The 20,035-nt window shown below is 44.6% G+C and overlaps 1 protein-coding gene across 1 annotated transcript; it reads right to left on the bottom strand.

The window, feature by feature from the left end:
* Positions 1 to 410: 410 nt before the first annotated feature.
* On the bottom strand, positions 411 to 5,353 carry LKAAEAR1 (LKAAEAR motif containing 1). Its single transcript, XM_032218624.1, has 3 exons — positions 5,060 to 5,353; positions 2,756 to 2,878; positions 411 to 473 (listed from the first exon to the last, which is right to left on the bottom strand). The coding sequence occupies exons 1-3, from the start codon at positions 5,351 to 5,353 to the stop codon at positions 411 to 413; spliced, it is 480 nt and encodes a 159-aa protein (XP_032074515.1).
* Between the last annotated feature and the right edge of the window lie 14,682 nt (positions 5,354 to 20,035).

The following is a 20,035-nucleotide window of genomic DNA, read 5'->3' as shown; positions in this document are numbered from 1 at the left end:
CTAATCAAGGAGAGAAGCAGTCCAGAACTAAGGAGATATTTTCTGACAGTGAGAACGATCCATCAGTGAAACGACTTGCCTCCAGAAGTTGTGGGTGCCCCAACACTGGAGGTTTTTAAGAAGAGATTGGATAGCTACTTGTCTGAAATTGTAAAGGGTTTCCTGCCTGAGCAGGGGGTTGGACTAGAAGACCTCCAAGGCCCCTTCCAAGTCTTTTATTATGTTAGGAGGTGCACTAAATATGGACTTAATCTGTAGATTCCCTAATTTGGGATTGGAACCTCTGATAATCCACACAATTTATTAAAGAGCCGTGGTTTGTTATGTCGAAACCCTTGAGAGTAAATTCCCCCTTTCTGGGTTTAATCCATATCCTCTTTCCCTTATCATTCCTGGTTCTCTAGGAGGTCCTAAGGCCTCCGGATATAGATCTCACCGCTCTCGTCTTCCAGAATCTCCTCAATCCGGCCACGCTGAAAAACAAAGAGAAGGGGGAGGAGGGAGATGGGAAATTCAGAAAAGGAAAGGAATATTTAAGAAAGCAGCTGCCCCAAATATATAGGATTTAGGACTACAATTGAGCTTAAAATGTCCCTCGCTGAGCTAGAAGGCAGCAAAATTTCCCATAGTTATGTTGGAAGAAATGTCCATCTGTGCTCAGTTCCAAGTGGGGAGAAAGACCCTGGCACCATGGAGGCTGCTTCGAAAGATGGTTTAATGGTGGACAGGATCACATGGCTTGAGGTCCTGGTTAAAAAGGCACATGGGTGATATCTATCTATCTATCATCTCTCTCTCTCTCTCTCTCTCTCTCTCTATCATCTGTGTATCTATCTATCTATCATCTGTGTATCTATCTATCTATCTATCTATCTATCTATCTATCTATCTATCTATCTATCTATCTATCATCTATCTATCTATCTATCTATCTATCTATCTCTATCATCTGTCTATCTATCTATCATCCATCTATCTATCTATCTATCTATCTATCTATCTATCTATCTATCTATCGTCTATCTATCTATCTATCTATCTATCTATCAGTCTATCTATCATTATCTATCTATCTATCTATCTATCATCTGTCTATCTATCTATCTATCTATCTATCTATCTATCTATCTATCTATCATCTATCTATCTATCTATCTATCTATCTATCTATCTATCGTCTATCTATCTATCTATCTATCTATCTATCTATCTATCTATCTATCTATCTATCAGTCTATCTATCATTATCTATCTATCTATCTATCTATCTATCTATCTATCATCTGTCTATCTATCTATCTATCTATCTATCTATCTATCTATCTATCTATCTATCATCTATCTATCTATCTATCTATCTATCATCTATCATCTATGTATCTATCTATGTATTATCTATCATCTATCTATCATCTATCTATAATCTATCTATCTATCTATCTATCTATCTATCTATCTATCTATCTATCTATCTATCTATCTATCTATCATCTACCTACCTACCTACCTACCTACCTCCTCTGTTGGGCTTTAAATTTGAGCTTGTATTCTGATTGGTTGTCAGATTCCAATGGGGCCATGCAGGGGCAACTCTACAGGCTGTCCTGAGTCCCAAGCTTGGTTGACTCTTGCTGGGTGATGATCAGTGGTGAGTTCTGGATCCCATTGCAACTGGTACAGTGCAACGGGCCCCGGTGTCCATCACATGAACACGCGCAGCACACGAGCGCAGTGCATGCATGCATCCTTACCTCCTGTGACACCTCCACAATGCTCCAGCTGCTCGGTGGAGCGTCGCGCAGGCACCATATGCTCCATGTGCGTGCGTGGAAACGCCAAAGAGCTCAAATACAGGTAAGGAGGGTGGGCAGGTGGGCCCTCCAGAGCGCAGTACCGAAACGGTACCTGGTGCGTCCGTACTGGGGCGTACCTCCTGCAACCCACCACTGATGTTGATGTAATGAAAGGGCTTTGGGCAATCCCTACTAGGGCTCTGCCTGAAGGAGATAGATCTTTGTTATGTGGAATAGACTCGCTCAGGCCTTAATGGCCCATTTGACAAAGGTGGGAGGTGAGTTTCTGCCTCCCTTTTAGGGGAAATATTCTGCCCTTTTCATATTTCCTAAAATGTCTCATTTTTCTAAGAGAGGGGTGGGTGCTAACTAAAGGTTCTTCTTATTTTTTCAAAAGACTGTTTTAGTACTCTGGCGAAGTCATCCAGCATTATTAAGCCCATTTCCATATTCAGGTAGTCCTCGACGTATGACCACAGTTGAGCCCAAAATTTCTGTTGCTAAGCGAGGCGGTGGTGAAGTGAGTTTTGTACAGTTTTGTGACCTTTCTCTCCTGCAGGGATGCTATTCACTTACTTTCCCTACCGGTTCGCAAATGTGAACATGCCCGTGTCCAAGCGTGCGCTCGGTCTTCCGTGTATGTGCATTTGATCACACGTGTGGCATGTATGCATGCGTGTGGCATGAAAACATGCCTAAATAGGGCAGCATGGAGCCGGGCGAGTGGGCATGGCCCACCCGCAATTTTCACTACCAGTTTGGGTGAACCAGCGCAAGCTGGCTGAATACCAACCACTGGTCTCCTGCTTGAGCAGGGGGTTGGACTAGAAGACCTCCAAGGTCCCTTCCAGCTCTATTCTGATTAAGGGAGCTTTATTGCTTTTACTGAGAGAGTCAGACTATGGTCCTTTGTATCAGGGAAGGCTTTTACTGGGAAGATTCTGTCGCTAACATTTATTTACCTGAATGGTGTCCATGCAGTCAGACAATTTTGCAATATTTCTCCTGGGTGGGAGAAAGACTTCCAACCTCACAGCGCCTTTCGCATTCCTTTGGAAGGAGATCAGGAAGTTGATCTCTTGCGCCTGGAGCCAAAAGAAACAAGGATGAACTTCGGTGAGAAACTTCAAACAGCCTGAAAAATGGCTTGAAAATGGCCTAAAAATGGCCTGAAAACAGCCGAAAAACAGCCTGAAAACAGCCGAAAAACTAGCCTGAAAACACCCCCCAAAAGGCCAAAAAAACAGGCTGAAAAATGGGCAGGGGCGGGGCCAGCCAGTGGTGGGATTAGCCCCAACCAGCTGAATCCTACCTCTGCCTTTGAGGCGAGTGGCCGGGAGGCAGGGCTGGGTGAGTGACGTCACCCACCCAGTCACATGACCGATCAGCCACGCCTACCCAGCTAGAGAAGTAGATTTTAAGTTATTCAAGTCATACCACTGGCTTAATCCGTTCTGTCTCCCAAGTTAGTGCCTGATAGTAGAATTCCCAATCCAGCAGACCGAAGCCCCCATTATTTTTGCATTCTTGCAACATTTTCAGTCTTATTCTTGCTCTTTTTCCTTGCCATATAAATTTCAAAATTACTGCATTTAGTTCATCAAAATATTTATTTTCTAGCTTTATAGGGATTGTTTGAAACAAAAACAATAGCTTCGGCAGTATATTCATTTGTATAGTTGCTATTCTTCCTACCATTTGATAACTGCAGATTATTTCCATTTCTCAAAGTCCAAGAGATTGGACAGCCATTTGTCTGAGATGGCATAGGACAGTGTTAGTGAACCTTTTCGGCAGTAAGTGTGCACACGTGCGTGGGGGAGTGCGGGGAACCGGAAGAGCCGAGCTTTTGGTTTCTGGCATATGCATGCTTGCCGTTCATCTGGTCTTCCAGTTTCCAAGGACTAGCATGTGCCAGAAACGGGAAGCTCAGCTCACGCATGCGCACCAGGGAGCTACTCTTCCAGCTTCCAGCACTCCCGCGTGTGCTTAGTTATTAAAATATTCATGACTGGGAGAGACACGGGAACAAAGTCAGCCAATGAATAGGCATAGTAACTAAGTTAGCCAATGGGAGCTTAAACAGATCTGAGTCTGTGCAGAGAATTGATACAGAAACTTAAGCAGTCTGCTGCTCTGAGAAGTAAACTAGCAGGCTGTCTGGGCTTGTGTAATGAAATGAAACTAACTGCTTGTGTTTGCCTGTAACTCTCCTGCCTTGTGTTTACTAGGAAGAACCACCTGTTGGTATTGTACATTTATTCATATATATATATATATGTATGTATGTATGTATGTATGTATGTATGTATGTATGTATGTATGTTAGTTAATGAATCCTGCTGCATCAGTTATATGCGTGTGCTTCTGGATTTGAATTTAGGCAACAAACTCTGACAGAAGTCCAGTGTGCTGGAACCCGGAAGAGCAATGAGCAACGGCCGGCGTGCGTGGAGAGATGGCTCTATGTTCCACTTCTGGTACGTGTGCTATAGGTTCTCCATCAAGGGTAGAGGATCTCTTGATTGGGCAGGGATTGGACTAGAATAGTGTTCCCAATCTTTCTGGATTTGCAGACTGGCGGAGAGGAGGTGGGGAGAGGGGATAATTCCAGAAATGGTGCATATGTACAAAGCTCCATTTGCACCAGCGGGGATGTGCTCACCAACGCTCACCCACCACTTCTGCAACCCTGTTCAGAACAGCTCACGGCCCAGGGGCAGGGACGTGCAGTCAGGGGAGGCAGGGGAGGCAGAGCCTCACCACTGTCGTCATGAAAAGAAAAAAAAAATGTAAAAGGAAAAATGGCTGAGCTATTTGCTGCCAGAATCACCATGGATGACTCTGCTTAGTGCTTAACTGTTTAAAAAAGCCTCTACAAAAGTGCCCTCTACAGGAGGCGGCAGGAGAACGAGGTGCCTCATCTAGTCTGACTTTATGATCACTCGAGCAGAGCGAAGCCAGGGTTAAAAGCCGAAAAATTCCTGACGTAGATGAGGCACGGAGAAGAAAAAGAAAGAAGGAAACTTATTTGGCAAAGGAGAAAAACAAATGCTGTCGCTTTAAATCGGAACTGAGCATGCCTGGCTGTGGAATTCTGGGAGTTGAAGTCCACAAGACTAAAAAAATTTGAAACCCACCACTGGGTCAGTGCCTCACCAGCCATAAACCTCACCGCACGTCACTGACCATGGGGTTGGGCTAGAAGAACCCCGAGGTCCCTTCCAATCTCTCTTATTCTGAGCAGAAAACCCGAGCTCACTCACTCTCAGATTCTGGTACTGGAGCCTTGAGTTTCGAAGGCGGTTCCGTGCTTCGGAAGCCTTGAGGACCCCAATCAGGTTTTTATCTTCCAATTCCCTTTGCCGACTGTCCATGACCTTCCTCTCTTTCATGAGAGTGGTGGCCAGCATCGTCTTCACGTCTGGCTTGGCGGGATCGGCAAAGGCCAAATAGCGTGCTTTTTGCTCGGGGCTCATCTTGCTTGTATCACTGGAAGGCAAAGATTTCCGAAAGCGCGGCGTCAGCTTGTTCTTCGGTAGAGTTTTAGAGTCGGCCATGGCGGCTCACTTCTCAGCCGGGGTTGGAAGCTGCTGAAGAGGGGGGGGGGGGAAAATTCAAGGAGGTTTTAAGCCAACAATTCAGAAATCAGGGTAGAATTGGGAGCAGTGACGTGCGGTGAGGTTTATGGCTGGTGAGGCACTGACACAGTGCTGGGTTTCAAATTTTTTTCAGACTTGTGGACTTCAACTCCCAGAATTCCACAGCCAGGCATGCTCAGTTCCGATTTAAAGCGACAGCATTTGTTTTTCTCCTTTGCGAAAGAAGTTTCCTTCTTTCTTTTTCTTCTCCCTCTCCCTCCTTCCTCCCTCTCTCCCTCCCTCCCCCTTCTCTCAAACAGACACAAACACAGAAGTTGGATTGGTAATCAGTGAAGCTGGGCTTATATAGTTTTATCCAGGTGTGTGTGTGTGTATGTGTGTGTTTGAAAAGGCAACGTGGCTCTGCCTGCAATCAAACTACACTTGGGGAGGGAGCTACACTTGAGGATGAAGTTTGAATTCCTCCCCCTCCCTCCGATCCACCCTTACCTTTTCCAGCTGTTTCAGAGAGGATTTCAACTCTGCTCTTGCCTGTCATCATGGAAAGAAAAAAAATGTAAAAGGAAAAAGGCAAAAGCTGAGGTCAGGCTGAGCTAGTTGCTGCCAGAGTCACCGTGGATGATTCTGCTTAATTGTTTTAAAAAGCCTCTTAAAAAGCGCCCTCTACAGGAGGAAGCAGGAGAACGATGTGCCTCACCTACATCAGAAATTTGTACGCTTTTAACCCTTGCTTAACTCTGCTCGAGTGATCATAAAACACCTAAAGTCAGACTAGATGAGGCACGTCGTTCTCCTGCCTTCTCCTGTAGAGGGCGCTTTTTAAGAGGCTTTTTTAAACAGTTAAGCAGGGTCATCCACGGTGACTCTGGCAGCAACTAGCTCAGCCTGACCTCAGCTCTTGCCTTTTTCCTTTTAGATTTTTTTTCCTTTTCATGATGACAGTGGTGAGGCTCTGCCTCCCCTGCCTCCCCTGACTGCACGTCCCTGCTTGGGAGGAAAGTCACAGGTGGATGGTGAATGGCCCCTCCCAGAGGAAATAAAAGTGGAGCGAAAGGGAAGGGGGCTTTTTCAGGAAACAATTCATCCAGTCGGTCGTTAGATTCATTTTAGGAGTGTGAAGATCTGTCCGTGAATCTCAGAGACTCTGTGCCCAGCCTTTCCTTGCACAGCACCGCATTTGGGAAATATTGACATGGCAGCTTTCCAAGCTAGATAAGGTCTGTAGTCATAAATACCCCTTTGAAAGACGGTTTGCCAGGCCTTGGCTGAAGGGGAACGAGAGGAATTCACATTCCTTTATAAGAGGGGTTTTGTCAGGACCAGGAATCTGCCTCGTGCTTTTTGAGGAAGCCTAGCTCAGAACAAGGAAAGGAGAACAATGGAAAGCAATAAGCCGGATCTCAGGGAAAAGAAGTCATTGACCAAGAGGTGTCAAACTCGATTTCATTGAGGGCTGCATCAGGGTTGTGTTTGACCTGTGGGTGGTGGTGGTGGTGAGTGTGTGGCCAGGGTATGTGTGGCCAACTCAATGTCATCTGTGTCGAGGGTCCCTTTGGTGGTCTGCCAGCAAAAACAGACTCCCAAGCTCTGTTTTCCGGCTGCGACGGCCTCCTGCAACCCTCTGCCAGTGAAAACTGTCTGTCTGTCTGTCTGTTTATTAAATCTATTTGCCACCCATCTTGTTTCAAAGCGACTGTGGTTGGCTTACAACAGAAAAACATTTAAATCACCAAAAAGTAAACATTCCTAACCCAATAAAGTGACAGTTTTCAACGATTGTGACCCCCAAATCTGGACTGCAAAAGTCAAAGCATTGGAGGGAGCCCCGATGTTTGCGGCCCAGATATTGTTGCCCCCGATGATCTGCTCCTTTGCGTAGGAATTTTCAAGTGGGTACGTAAACCCAAGTGCCCAATAGTGCACTATTTTCATGACTTCTGCTAAAGTTTCACAAGGGCTAAAATTAAAACGACTGAAATTCTCCCATCATTTAGTCCAAGCCAACTCCCGGCAAACTGTTTAATTACTGAGAAATCATTTGGTTGTTGGTTTTTATTTTATTTTATTTTGGCTGTGCGGGAAATAACTGAGATTGCAAGTGGTTTCATGGCAGTGTCATAATGGCCCTGTAATTGCATCTTTAAACTCTCTTTTAATTGCTTTTTAGTATTTTTTTTTGTGTTTCTCAGCTGGCCAGACAAAGCTGAAGGAAGGAGAGAGAGAGGGGAGGGATGGAGGGATGGGGGAAGAATGGAAGGAAGGAAGGAGAGAAGGAAGACAGGATGGAGAGAGGGAGGGAAAGAGAAAGGAAGGAGAATGGAAAGAAGGAAAGGAGGGAAGTAGGAAAGAAGGGGGCAAAGGGAAAGATGGGAAGAAGAAATGAGAGATGGGAGGGAGGGAGGAAGTGAAAAAGGAAGAAAGAGAATGGGAAGGAGGGAAGTAAGGAGAGAGAGATGGGAGGGAGGGAGGAAGGAAGGAGGAGGGAAGTGAAGAAGAAAGTAAGAAAAGTAAGGAAGGATGGAGAGAGGGAGGGAAGGAAGAGGAAAAGAAAGGAACAAGAAGGAAGGAGAAATGGGAAGGAGGGAAGGAGGAAAGAAGGAAGGAGGCAAATAGAGAAATGGGAAGAAGAGAGATGGGAGGGAGGGAGGAAGTAAAAAAGGAAGGAAAGAGAAATTGGAAGAAGGGAGGGAGGGAGGAGGAGGAAGGAAGGAGGCTTAGAAAGATAGGAAGAAAGGACAGAGATGAGAGGAAGAAGGAAGTAAGAAGAAGTAAGGAAGGATGGAGAGAGGGAGGGCGGGAAGGAAGAAGGAAAGAAAGGAACAAAAAAGGGAGGAAAAATGGGAAGGAGCGAAGGAGGAAAGAAGGAAGGAGGCAAAGAGAGAAATGGGAAGAAGAAGAGAGATGGGAGGGAGGGATGAAAGAGGGAAGTGAAGAAGAGAAACATAAGGATGGAAAGAGGGAGGGAGGAGGAAGGAAGATAAGGAAGGAGGGAAGAGAAGAAAGTAGAAGAAGGATGGAAAGAGGGGAGGAAGGAAAGGAAGGGAAGAAGGAAGGAAGGATGGAAAGAGGGAAGGAAGGAAGGTAGGAAGGGAAGGACAGGCAGGAAAGAAAGGGAAGGGAAGAAGGAAGGTAGGAAGGATGGAAGGAGGAAAGGAAGAAAGGAGAGGAAGGAAGGGAAGGGAAGAAGGAAGGAAGGATGGAAAGAGGAAAGGAAGAAAGGAGAATGAAAGGAAGGGAAGGGAAGAAGGAAGGATGGAAAGAGGAAAGGAAGAAAGGAGAATGAAAGGCAGGAAAGGGGAAGAAGGAAGGAAAGAGGGAAGGAAGGGAAGGAAATGAAGGAAGGAGAGGAATGAAAGGAAGAGAGGAAGGAAGGATGGAAAGAGGGAAGGAAGGAAGGAGGGGAAGAGAGGAATGAAAGGCAGGGAAGGGAAGAAGGAAGGAAAGACGGAAAGAGGGAAGGAAGGGAAGGGAAGGAAGGAAGGAAGGAGAGGAAGGAAAGGAAGGGAAGAAGGAAGGATGGAAAGAGGGAAGGAAGGAAGGAGGGGAGTAGAGGAATGAAAGGCAGGGAAGGGAAGAAGAAAGAAAAGAGAGAAAGAGGGAAGGAAGGGAAGGAATGGAAGGAAGGAAGGAGAGGAAGGAAAGACAGTGAAGGGAAGAAGGAAGGAAAGACGGAAAGAGGGAAGGTTTTCTTCCTGGCCAAACAAACCCCATCCATAGGCCACCCAAGAGAGAGGCATGGCTTCAATGGGCAGTACCTGTTGTTAGCCCAAAGGTCACCCACAGGCAACCCGGGCCGTGTCTCCTGTGCCAAGCCAGCAGCCACAACACTTGAGGGCAGTTCCTGACTGGAGCCCCATTTCCTCCAGCAGCCTGGGAACGCCCCCCACCCCCCCTTGACAGATGTGTGGCTCCTGGCCAAAGACCCAATTGCAACCCCAGCGTCCCTTCCAGGTCCTTCTTGCTCTGACCCAAAACCTGTCAGGGAGACCAATTCTTCCAGAGATGCTTTGATGGGTCGGAATCAGAAAGTGCAGCCTACAGGTAGTCCTCGACTTACGACGCTTCATTTAGTGACCGTTTGAACTTACAACGGCACTGAACAAAAGGGAGGTATGACCGATTGTACGACTGTTGCAGCAACCCCCCCCCTCTGGTCACATGATCAAAATTCAGATGCCTGGCAACGGGCTCATATTTATGACGGTTGCAGTGTCGTAAGGTTGTAGAATGGGACAAAATTCCCTTGACAAATGTCTTACATAACAACATAAATTTTGGAATCCGCTGTGGTCATAAGTCAAGGATTACCTGTATCTCTCTCCCCCTCCTCTCTCTCATCTGTCTGTCTAGCTATCGATTGTCTATCAATTTCACCAATATAAAATTTCTCTCGATCTCTACCATCTTATCATTTTTCTCTCATCTTTCATCTCTCTCTTCTATCATCTATCATCTCTCTCTTTATATCAATTAAATCAGTGGAAACAATTAATGCATGGAACAGAAGTTGCCTCCAGAAGTTGTAAATGCCCCAACACTGGAAGTTTTTAAGAAAAGTTGGATAGCCATTTGTCTGAAGTGGTGTAGGGTTTCCTGCTTAGGCAGGGGGCTGGACTAGAAGACCTCCAAGGTCCCTTCCAACTCTGCTATTGTATTGTATTGTATTGTATTGTATTGTATTGTATTGTATTGTATTGTATTGTATTGCATTGTATTGTATTGTATTCTATTCTATTCTATTCTATTCTATTCTATTCTATATTCTCATTCTATTCTGTCCCGTCCCATCCCATCCCATCCCATCCCATCCCATCCCATCCCATCCCATCCCATCCCATCCTTCTATTCTATTCTATTCTATTCTATTCTATTCTATTCTATTCTATTCTATTCTATTCTATTCTATATTCTCATTCTATTCTGTCCCATCCCATCCCATCATTCTATTCTATTCTATTCTATTCTATTCTATTCTATTCTATTCTATTCCTATTCCTATTCCTATTCCTATTTCTATTCCCATTCCCATTCCATTATCTATCTATCTATCTATCTATCTATCTATCTATCTATCTATCTATCTATCTATCTATCTATCCATCCATCCATCCATCCATCCATCCATCCATCCATCCATCCATCATCTATCTATCTATCTATCTATCTATCTATCTATCTATCTACCTATCTACCTACCTACCTACCTACCTACCTACCTACCTACCTACCTACCGTTTATCAATCATTTATCTCTCTCTTTCTCTGTCTGTCTGTCTATCTATCTATCTATCTATCTATCTATCTATCTATCTATCTATCTATCTATCATCTATCTTTTATCTCTTTTCTCTCTCTCCTACATATCCATGTTTGTGTGTGATTTTTCCAATGTTTTACGATAGAGAAACTAGAAAGGAATGAACCCTCCACCCACCCACCCCTCACCATACAATTGTGCCTCCTGCTCCTCTCTCTATTGAGTAATTATCCTCTTAAACTTTCCCTCAACTTCTTTATCTCTTTTTAAATTCCAAAGTCCTGAAATCGTCCATTTGGTGCCCTTCCTTCCAGTAAAAAATAAAAAAATAAAAAATTCATACACGGTTGCCCGTCAAAGCTAGATGACCTTTTGCTAGAATCCAAGAAAACCAGGGATGGAGAAATGGACGTATTTAAAGGTTTTGCCATTATAAATGTTTGTATATATACATTTTTTAAAAAAACCCACCTTTGTGGAATCCAGTGACTTCTTTGCCGCTTGCTACAAAAGCATCAATCTCCTTTAGCTGCTCGTTCGAACCAAAGTTAAGTTCATAAGTATCACGTTGTCATAAAGGCACAAGCTGTAAATCAATATGAGAAGGCAAAGAGAAGAGTGCGCGAATTTTGTGGCGTCTTAAACCCGAATCCATTCATTACGGCAGAAGGTGTCATATGCAACACTGAGCACCTAAAGACTGCCTTCTTTTCCAGGAGGCAGCGATATCTGTGTTGGTGGACATGGCTGAATGGTGGCTGCCAAACCAGGTTTGAGTGGAACAAACGTTCCTTCTAGTCTGCTCCATTCTGATCCTAAGGTTCCGATCCTTTTGTGACTTGCTCAGTTTGAGTTCTGATTGGATTGACAGGTTAGGAAGGGTAGTCATTTCTTATGCACTTGTGCCCTGGCCCAAGTGGCTCAACAGCCAGCCAACCAACCAACCAACCCAACCCAACCATCTATCTCTATCTGTATCTATCCATATCTATCTGTGTCTGTCTGTCTATCCATCCATCCATCCATCCATCCATCCATCCAAGCATCTATCCATCATGTATTTTTCTATTCTTCCATTTATCTAACCAAATAACCAACCATTCATCTATCTATTATCTATGCCTGCCTGCCTGCTATCTATCTATCTATCTATCTATCTATCTATCTATCTATCTATCTATCTATCTATCTATCCCTCCCTCTTTCCTCTCTCGTCTGTCTGTCCATCCACCCACCAACCCATCCATCCATTAGATAAATAACCAACCATTCTTTCTATCTATCTATCCCTCCTCTATCTGTCCCTCTGTCCATTCATCCATCCCTTCATTAGATAAATAACGAACCATCTCTCTCTCTCTCTTTCTCTCTTTCTCTCTCTCAATCTATCTATTGTATCTCTATCTATCCCTCCCTCCACCTCCCATCTGTCTGTCTGTCTGTCTGTCTGTCTGTCCGTCCGTCCGTCCGTCCGTCCATCCATCCATCCATCCATCCATCCATCCATCCATCCAATGACCGCTTGACCAGCCAACCAACCAACCAACCCAACCATCTATATCTATCTGTATCTATCTGTATCTATCTGTGTCTGTCTGTCCGTCCATCCACCCACCCACCCACCCATCCATCCATGCAAGCATCTATCCATCATCTATGCATCCATTCTTCCATTTAGCTAACCAAATAACCAATCATCTATCTTATCTTATCTTATCTTATCTTATCTTATCTTATCTTATCTTATCTTATCTTATCTTATCTTATCTTATCTTATCTTATCTTATCTTATCTTTCTTTCTTTCTTTCTTTCCTTCCTTCCTTCCTTCCTTCCTTCTTTCTTTCTTTCTATCCCTCCCCCCACTCATCTGTTTGCCCATCTGTCCATCCGTCCATCCATCCATTAGATAAATAACCAACCATATCTTCCTTCCTACCTACCTACCTACCGACCTACCTACCTACCTACCTACCTATATCTATATCTATCCCTCCTTTCCCCCTCTCTTGTCTATCTGTCTGTCTGTCCGTCCATCCATCCATTTATCTACCCAAATAACCAACTGTCTGTCTGTCTGTCCGTCCATCCATCCATCCATGCATCCATCCATCCATCCAACGACTGCTTGACCAGCCAGCCAGCCAGCCAGTCAACCAACCACAAAATTTGCATTTTAAACATTTAAATCCTTTGGGAAGAATGAATTAAGAAAGAAATAGAAAGCAAAGTCTTAATAAGCATTTACACTTTAAAACGCTTCCTGCCCTCGACAATTTTTTAAAAAAACTAATTTTCCTCCAGTAAACCTGAAGAAATTGGGAAAAATGCCTTTTTATAGCTGGATTCGTAAGATTTATGTTTTGAACCCAATTGGCATTTTTAGAATTGCTCAATGAACAAGTTTTACTAGATTTCAGAAGTTTATGCCGTTCTAGATGGTGCTGTACTTACAGTCCCCAAAAACATAATTCAGTTTATGGCTATGTCCTCCCAGCATACTTAAGCAGGTTAGTAAAAGATGTAATACTCATGCAAAACATTAATCTTGGTTAATATTAATCATGGCTGATAGACATAATTTTGAAGGTGTCTTAGATTGCCAGATGAGTCACAAGCTTTGATTAGGTTATAATTTACATATGGGTCCTTCACTCCTCCCCCCCCGAAAAAAACCAGACTCAGTAACCAGATAAAATGCAATGTCTGTGACGATTTTATCAAGATGGAGAAGAAACAAAAAAGGAGAGAAAAAAAAAGAAAGAAAGAAAGAAGGAAGGAAGGAAGAAGGAAGGAAGAAGGAAGGAAGAAAGAAGGAAGGATAAAGGGAGGGAGGAAAGGAGTAAGGAAGAAAAAGAAATAAAGAAGGAAGGGATAAAAAGGGAAGGAGGAAGGAAGGATAAAAGGAGGGAGGAAGGATAAAAAGGGAGGAAGGGAAGAAGGAAGAAGAAAGTAAAAGAAAGGAAGGAGTTAAAAGGAGGGAAAAGGAAGAAAGGATAAAACAGGAGTGAGGGAGGAAGGAAGGAAAGGAGAAGAGGGGAAGGAAGGAAAGGTGAGAGGAAGGAGCAAAGGAAGGAGAAGAGGGAAAGAAAAAAAAGAAAAAGGAAGGAAAGAAAGAATAGAAAGAAAAGAAAGAAAGAAAAGAAAGGAAGGAAGGAAGGAAAGAAAAGAAAGAAAAGAAAGAAAAAGGAAAGAAAGGAAAGAAAGGAAAGAAAGGAAAGACAGGAAGAAAAGAAAGAAGAGAAAGAAGGAAGGAAGAGAAAGAAAGAAAGAAAGAAGGAAGGAAGGAAGGAAGGAAGGAAGGAAGGAAGGAAGGAAGACTCTACGCAGCTCAGGCCAAACAACCCCTCCCTTATTTATCAAATAGGATATTTTGCCATTTGGAATTCCTTTTCACCCTTAATCTGGGAAAAAAATGGTCCAAAAGAGATTCCCGGTGAAAGGAATAGCTGCACGAGGCAGCTTGGATCACGAAATACAGCCCCAAAGGCTGGGGATTGCTGGGCACCCGTCGTTCCGCAACATCTGGAAGGCTCCAGGTGTCCTACCTGGGCCAGAGGGAGGGCCCCAGCTCCCCCGCTTTCTTTCCACCCGCCTCCCAATGCCCGTTCCCATCCCTCAGGGGGCTCCGCCTCACCTGTTTCCAGCCCAACATCCCTTCCTGCCTTTCCGAAGGGCCAGCTGCCTTGTCCCTTTGGTCCCCAGGTATTGAGTGTACAAATATCTCCATGGGAACGCAGTTGCCAAGCAACCCAGACAATGGGGAGGGGGGAGAAGCCCTCCCCTTTTTCCTCAGCTGCCAGCCCACCCACTGACCCCTGAGCTGCCAGCCTTTAGGGAAGCAACAATGCACGCAGCCCCCAGTCGGAGGCATCTTTGTTATTTGAATGCCCTTCACCCTTCCAAGGGGATGATGATGCCCGGAGAATGGTTAGCAATCATTTGGATTTCACTGGCTGTGTTGAAACAAACTCAACCCCACACCCCCACACCCCCAGGCTGCAACGAAAACCCCACCGTGAATAAGAAATTGGCATTCCTGGTTGGTTTTGTTCCCCCCAAATGTGCCAACCGCCGTTTCCATGGGGTTCTGCTGGGGCTTGGGAATGTTTTGTAGGCATTATTATCTCCTGTTGCTGGCACACACGGCCCCGGTGACATTTCGGGAAAGGCGGCACGGATGGGTTGCAGGGGAGGGAAGGGGGGAAGGGAGAAGCAGAAGGCGCTCAGTGCCAGGAGGAGGCAGAGGACGTGTGTTGGCAAAACAGTCTGCGGGTAAGGACGGAAGAGCAGGCAGGCAGAGGAAGGGATCCGGACTCTGTGCAGAAACTGGCCACTCGCCCTAGGAGATCATTTCGTTAATTGGGGTTATATATGGTGCAAAAGAAATTGGAAACTAACTCCTTCCTTCCTCCCTACCTCCATTTCTCCTTCCTTCCTTCCTTCCTTCCTTCCTTCCTTCCTTCCTTCCTTCCTTCCTTCTTTTCTCCCTCTCTTGTTCCTTTCATTCCTTTCCCACTCCTTCCTTCCTTCCTCCCTCCCACCCTCCCTCATTTCTCTTTTTCTTTCTTTTTTCTTTCCCTTACACCTTCTCTCCTCCCCCTCCCTTGTTCTTTTCATACGTTTTCCATTCCTCCTTACCTCCCTCCCTTCTTCCTTCCCTTCCCCTCCCTCCTTCTTTCCTCTCTCTCTTGTTCCTTTCATTCCTTTTCCACTCCTCCCTCCCTCCCACCCTCCCTCATTTCTCTCTATCTCTTTCTTTCTTTTCCTTACTCCTTCTCCCCTCCCCCTCCCTTGCTCCTTTCATACCTTTTCCTCTCCTCCTTCCTTCCCTCTCTTCCCCTCCCTCCCTCAATTCTCTCCCTCCCTCTCTTTCTTTCCTTACTCCTCCCCTCCCCCTCCCTTGCTCCTTTCATACCTTTTCCTCTCTTCCTTCCTTCCCTCTCTTCTTCCTTCCTTCCCTCTCTTCCCCTCCCTCAATTCTCTCCCTCCCTCTCTTTCTTTCTTTCTTTCTTTCTTTCCTTACTCCTCCCCTCTTCCTCACTTGCTCCTTTCATTTCCTTTTCTACTCCTCCCTCCCTCCCACCCTCTCTCATTTCTCTCTCTTTCCTTTATTTCCTTACTCCTCTCCCCTCCCCCCCTTGCTCCTTTCATACATTTTCCTTTCCTCCTTCCTTCCCTTCCTCCTTCCTTCCCTCCCACCCTCCCTCATTTCTCTCTCCTTTCTTTCTTTCCTTACTCCTCTCCCCTCCCCCCTTGCTCCTTTCATACCTTTTCCTCTCCCCCTTCCTTCCCTTCCTCATTCCTTCCCTCCCACCCTCCCTCATTTCTCTCTCTTTCCTTTCTTTCTTTCCTTACTCCTCTCCCCTCCCCCTCCCTTGCTCCTTTCATACCTTTTCCTCTCCTCCTTCCTTCCCTTCCTCCTCCCTCCCTCCCACCCTCCCTCATTTCTCTCTCTTTCCTTTCTTTCTTTCCTTACTCCTCTCCCCTCTCCCTCCCTTGCTCCTTTCATACCTTTTCCTCTCCTCCTTCCTTCCCTTCCTCCTTCCTTCCCTCCCACCCTCCCTCATTTCTCTCTCTTTCCTTTCTTTCTTTCCTTACTCCTCTCCCCTCCCCTCCCTTGCTCCTTTCATACCTTTTCCTCTCCTCCTTCCTTCCCTTCCTCATTCCTTCCCTCCCACCCTCCCTCATTTCTCCCTCTTTCTTTCCTTTCTTTCCTTACTCCTTCTCCCCTCTTCCTCACTTGCTCCTTTCATTCCCTTTCCTTTCCTCCCTCTCTCCCTCCCTCCCTGCACCCATAACTTCTGAAGGCTATGACTGGTTAATTGTCCTCACTGTTAGGAAGTTTCTCCTTAGTTCCAGCTTGCTTCTCTCCTTGATTAGTTTCCTTCCATTGTTTCTCATCCTGCCCTCTGGTGCTTTGGAGAATAAGTTGACCCCCTTTTCTTTGTGGCAACCTTTCAAATACTGGAAGACCGCTATCATTTCTGCAGATGGCTTTGTTATGCCACCGTGGAAGTCAGCAAAACAAGTCAAGGTAATTTATCCCAAATATTGACGCTGATGGACTCGGTTAATTTACCGGTTTCGGCAGCGAAAGAATTCAAGACAGACGGTTGGGCTGATTAGCGATTCCTGGAGAAATGTCTAAATATGGGGGGGATTTGCAGACGAGGCAGTCATGAAACTCAAGGCTTCCCGTTGCATGAATCATCCCGGCTGCTCTCTCTGCAGTCACAGGTTTCACACCGTTAGCTTTAATGAGACCATTAGCACAACCTTCTCACACACCCCTCTCTCAAATTAAACGAGCTTTAAATTCCGCTTTTCCATCTCTAACATCTACTGTATCTCTATCTCTATCTCTATCTCTATCTCTATCTCTATCTCTATCTCTATCTCTATCTCTATCTCTATCTCTATCTATCTCTATCTCTATCTCTATCTCTATCTCTATCTCTATCTCTATCTCTATCTCTATATCTCTCTATCTCTATCTCTATCTCTATCTCTATCTCTATCTCTATCTATCTCTTATATCTTATATTTTATATGTCTATCTCTATCTCTATCTCTTATATCTTATATCTTATATCTTATATCTTATATCTTATATCTTATATCTTATATCTTATATCTTATATCTTATATCTTATATCTTATATCTTATATCTTATATCTTATATCTTATATCTTATATCTTATATCTTATATCTTATATCTTATATCTTATATCTTATATCTTATATCTTATATCTTATATCTTATATCATCTTATATCATCTTATATCATCTTATATCTTATATATCTTATATCTTATATCTATCTTATATCTTATATCTCTATCTCTTATATCTTATATCTCTATCTCTAGCTCTTATATCTTATATCTCTATCTCTAGCTCTTATATCTTATATCTCTCTCTATCTCTATCTCTATCTCTATATCTACATCTCTCTATCTCTATCTCTATCTCTATCTCTATCTCTATCTCTTATATCTTATATTTTATATCTCTATCTCTATCTCTTATATCTTATATCTTATATCTTATATCTTATATCTTATATCTTATATCTTATATCTTATATCTTATATCTTATATCTTATATCTTATATCTTATATCTTATATCTTATATCTTATATCTTATATCTTATATCTTATATCTTATATCTTATATCTCTACATCTCTCTCTCTCTATGTGTGTCTCTGTCTCTCTCTCCCTCTCTCTGTCTCTCTCTCTCTGTCTCTGTCTCTGCCTCTGTCTCTCTCTCTCCCTCTCTCTCTCTCTCTCTCTCTCTGTGTCTGTCTCTCTGTCTCTCTCTCTGTCTCTCTCTCTCTGTGTCTGTCTCTCTCTCTGTCTCTCTGTCTCTCTCTGTCTCTCTCTCTCTGTCTCTCTCTGTGTCTCTCTCTCTCTCTATGTGTGTGTCTCTGTCTCTCTCTCTCTGTCTCTCTCTCTCTGTGTCTCTCTCTGCCTCTCTCTGTGTCTGTCTGTCTGTCTGTCTCTCTCTCTCTAACTCTCTCTCTGTCTCTTTCTGCTCAGTCAACTGGGACGAGAAGCAATCGATCAAATGAATTTTTTAAAAATTCTCTTTCCAGAATGGTGATGCGGATGGCAGGTAACAGAATAATAGAGTCGGAAGGGACCTGGGAGGTGTTCTAGTCCAACCCCCTGCTCAGGCGCCCTCTACCGTTTCAGAGAAATGGTTGCCAAATCCTTCTTGAAAATCTCCAGGGATGGATCAACCACGACTTCTGGAGGCAAGTCGTTCCAATGATTAATTGGAAAGGAAAGGAGGACATTAGGAAATTTCTCTTTAGTTTTCGGTTGCTTCTCTCCTTGATTAGTTTCCATCCGTTGCTTCTTGCCCTGTCTTCAGGGCTTTTGGTAGTCCAGGTGATTTTATGGGGCAGTTAACAACATCTTGGGAAGCCCCTAAGGTCTTGGGAACAGTCTAATCCAGAAATTAACTGTTCTAGTTCTAGTCCGGCCTTAGGCATGAAAACTGAATGAGTGATTTTGGGCCAATCACCAGGAGATCATGAGTTCTAATCCCGCCTTAGGCATGAAAACTGAATGAGTGATTTTGGGCCAATGACCAGGAGACTGTGAGTTCTAGTCTTGTCTTAGGCATGAAATCCAATTGAGTGATTTGGGGCCAATGACCAGGAGACTGTGAGTTCTAGTCTCACCTTAGGTATGAAAACTGTCTGGGTGACTTTGAGCCAATCGCCAGGAGACTGTGATTTCTAGTCCCGCCTTAGGCATGAAAGCTGACTGGGTGACTTTGAGCCAATCGCCAGGAGACTGTGAGAGAGACAGAGAGAGAGAGACAGAGAGAGAGGGAGAGAGAGACAGACAGACAGAGAGAGAGACAGAGAGAGAGAGAGGGAGGGAGAGAGAGAGACAGAGAGAGAGACAGAGAGAGAGAGAGACAGAGAGAGAGGGAGAGAGAGAGAGAGAGAGAGAGAGAGAGAGAGAGAGACTGGCCCAGAGGTGGGTTCTGGCAGTCGCTACTGCCAATTCGTTCATGGCCACGCTGGACGCTCTCTCGATGCACCCTGCATGCGCATGCACAGTACAATAAAAATTGCTCTACACATGCACAGAAGCAAAAAAACAAGAGAACCAGTTCGGGGGGCATGGCAGGACTGGGTCGCTGCCCATTCCAGCCACACAGGCCGCCAAACCACTACCAATTCGGCTGAACTGGTCCGAACTGGTAGGAATCCATCACTGGACCGTCCCAATTCACCCAGTTGGCTTTCATGCCTAAGGCCACAGTAGAACTCCTGGTGACTGATGCCCCAAATCACACAGATCTAAGGCAGGAGTAGAACTCAACGTCTCCTGGTCATGGACTCAAAGTCACCCTGTTGTTTTTGATGCCTAAGGCAGGACTACAACTCATCATCTCCTAGTGATTGGCCCCAAATCACTCAACCAGCTTTAATGCCTAAGGCGGGACTAGAATTCGCAGTCTCCTGGTGATTGGCTCAAAGTCACCCACCAAGCTTTCATACCTAAGGCGGGACTGCCCCCTGTTGGTGAAATGTAGTTTATGATTTTCTCATCTTGTCATACAGCACAATGTTTTTTACAGGTGACTCAGAACCTTTGTTTCAGTGGCTGTTCAAATTTACAACAGCACCGAGAAGTTGATTTTTCCCCCCACACTTACGACCGTTGCGGCATCCCCATGGTCATCAAATTCAGAGGCTTGGCAACTGACTCGTATTTATGACGGTTGCAGCGTCCGAGGGTCACGCAATCCCCTTTGGCGACTTTTTGACAAGCGAAGTCAATGGGTAAGCCAGATTCACTTAACAACCGTGTTACTGACTGAACAAATGCAGTGATTCGCTTAACAACTGTGGCA

The sequence above is a fragment of the Thamnophis elegans genome, chromosome 5 (genome assembly GCF_009769535.1).
Source record: "Thamnophis elegans isolate rThaEle1 chromosome 5, rThaEle1.pri, whole genome shotgun sequence".
Taxonomy (NCBI): domain Eukaryota; kingdom Metazoa; phylum Chordata; class Lepidosauria; order Squamata; family Colubridae; genus Thamnophis; species Thamnophis elegans.
The sequence above is the reverse complement of the archived record's forward strand: the minus strand, read 5'-3'. Positions and strand labels throughout refer to the sequence as shown.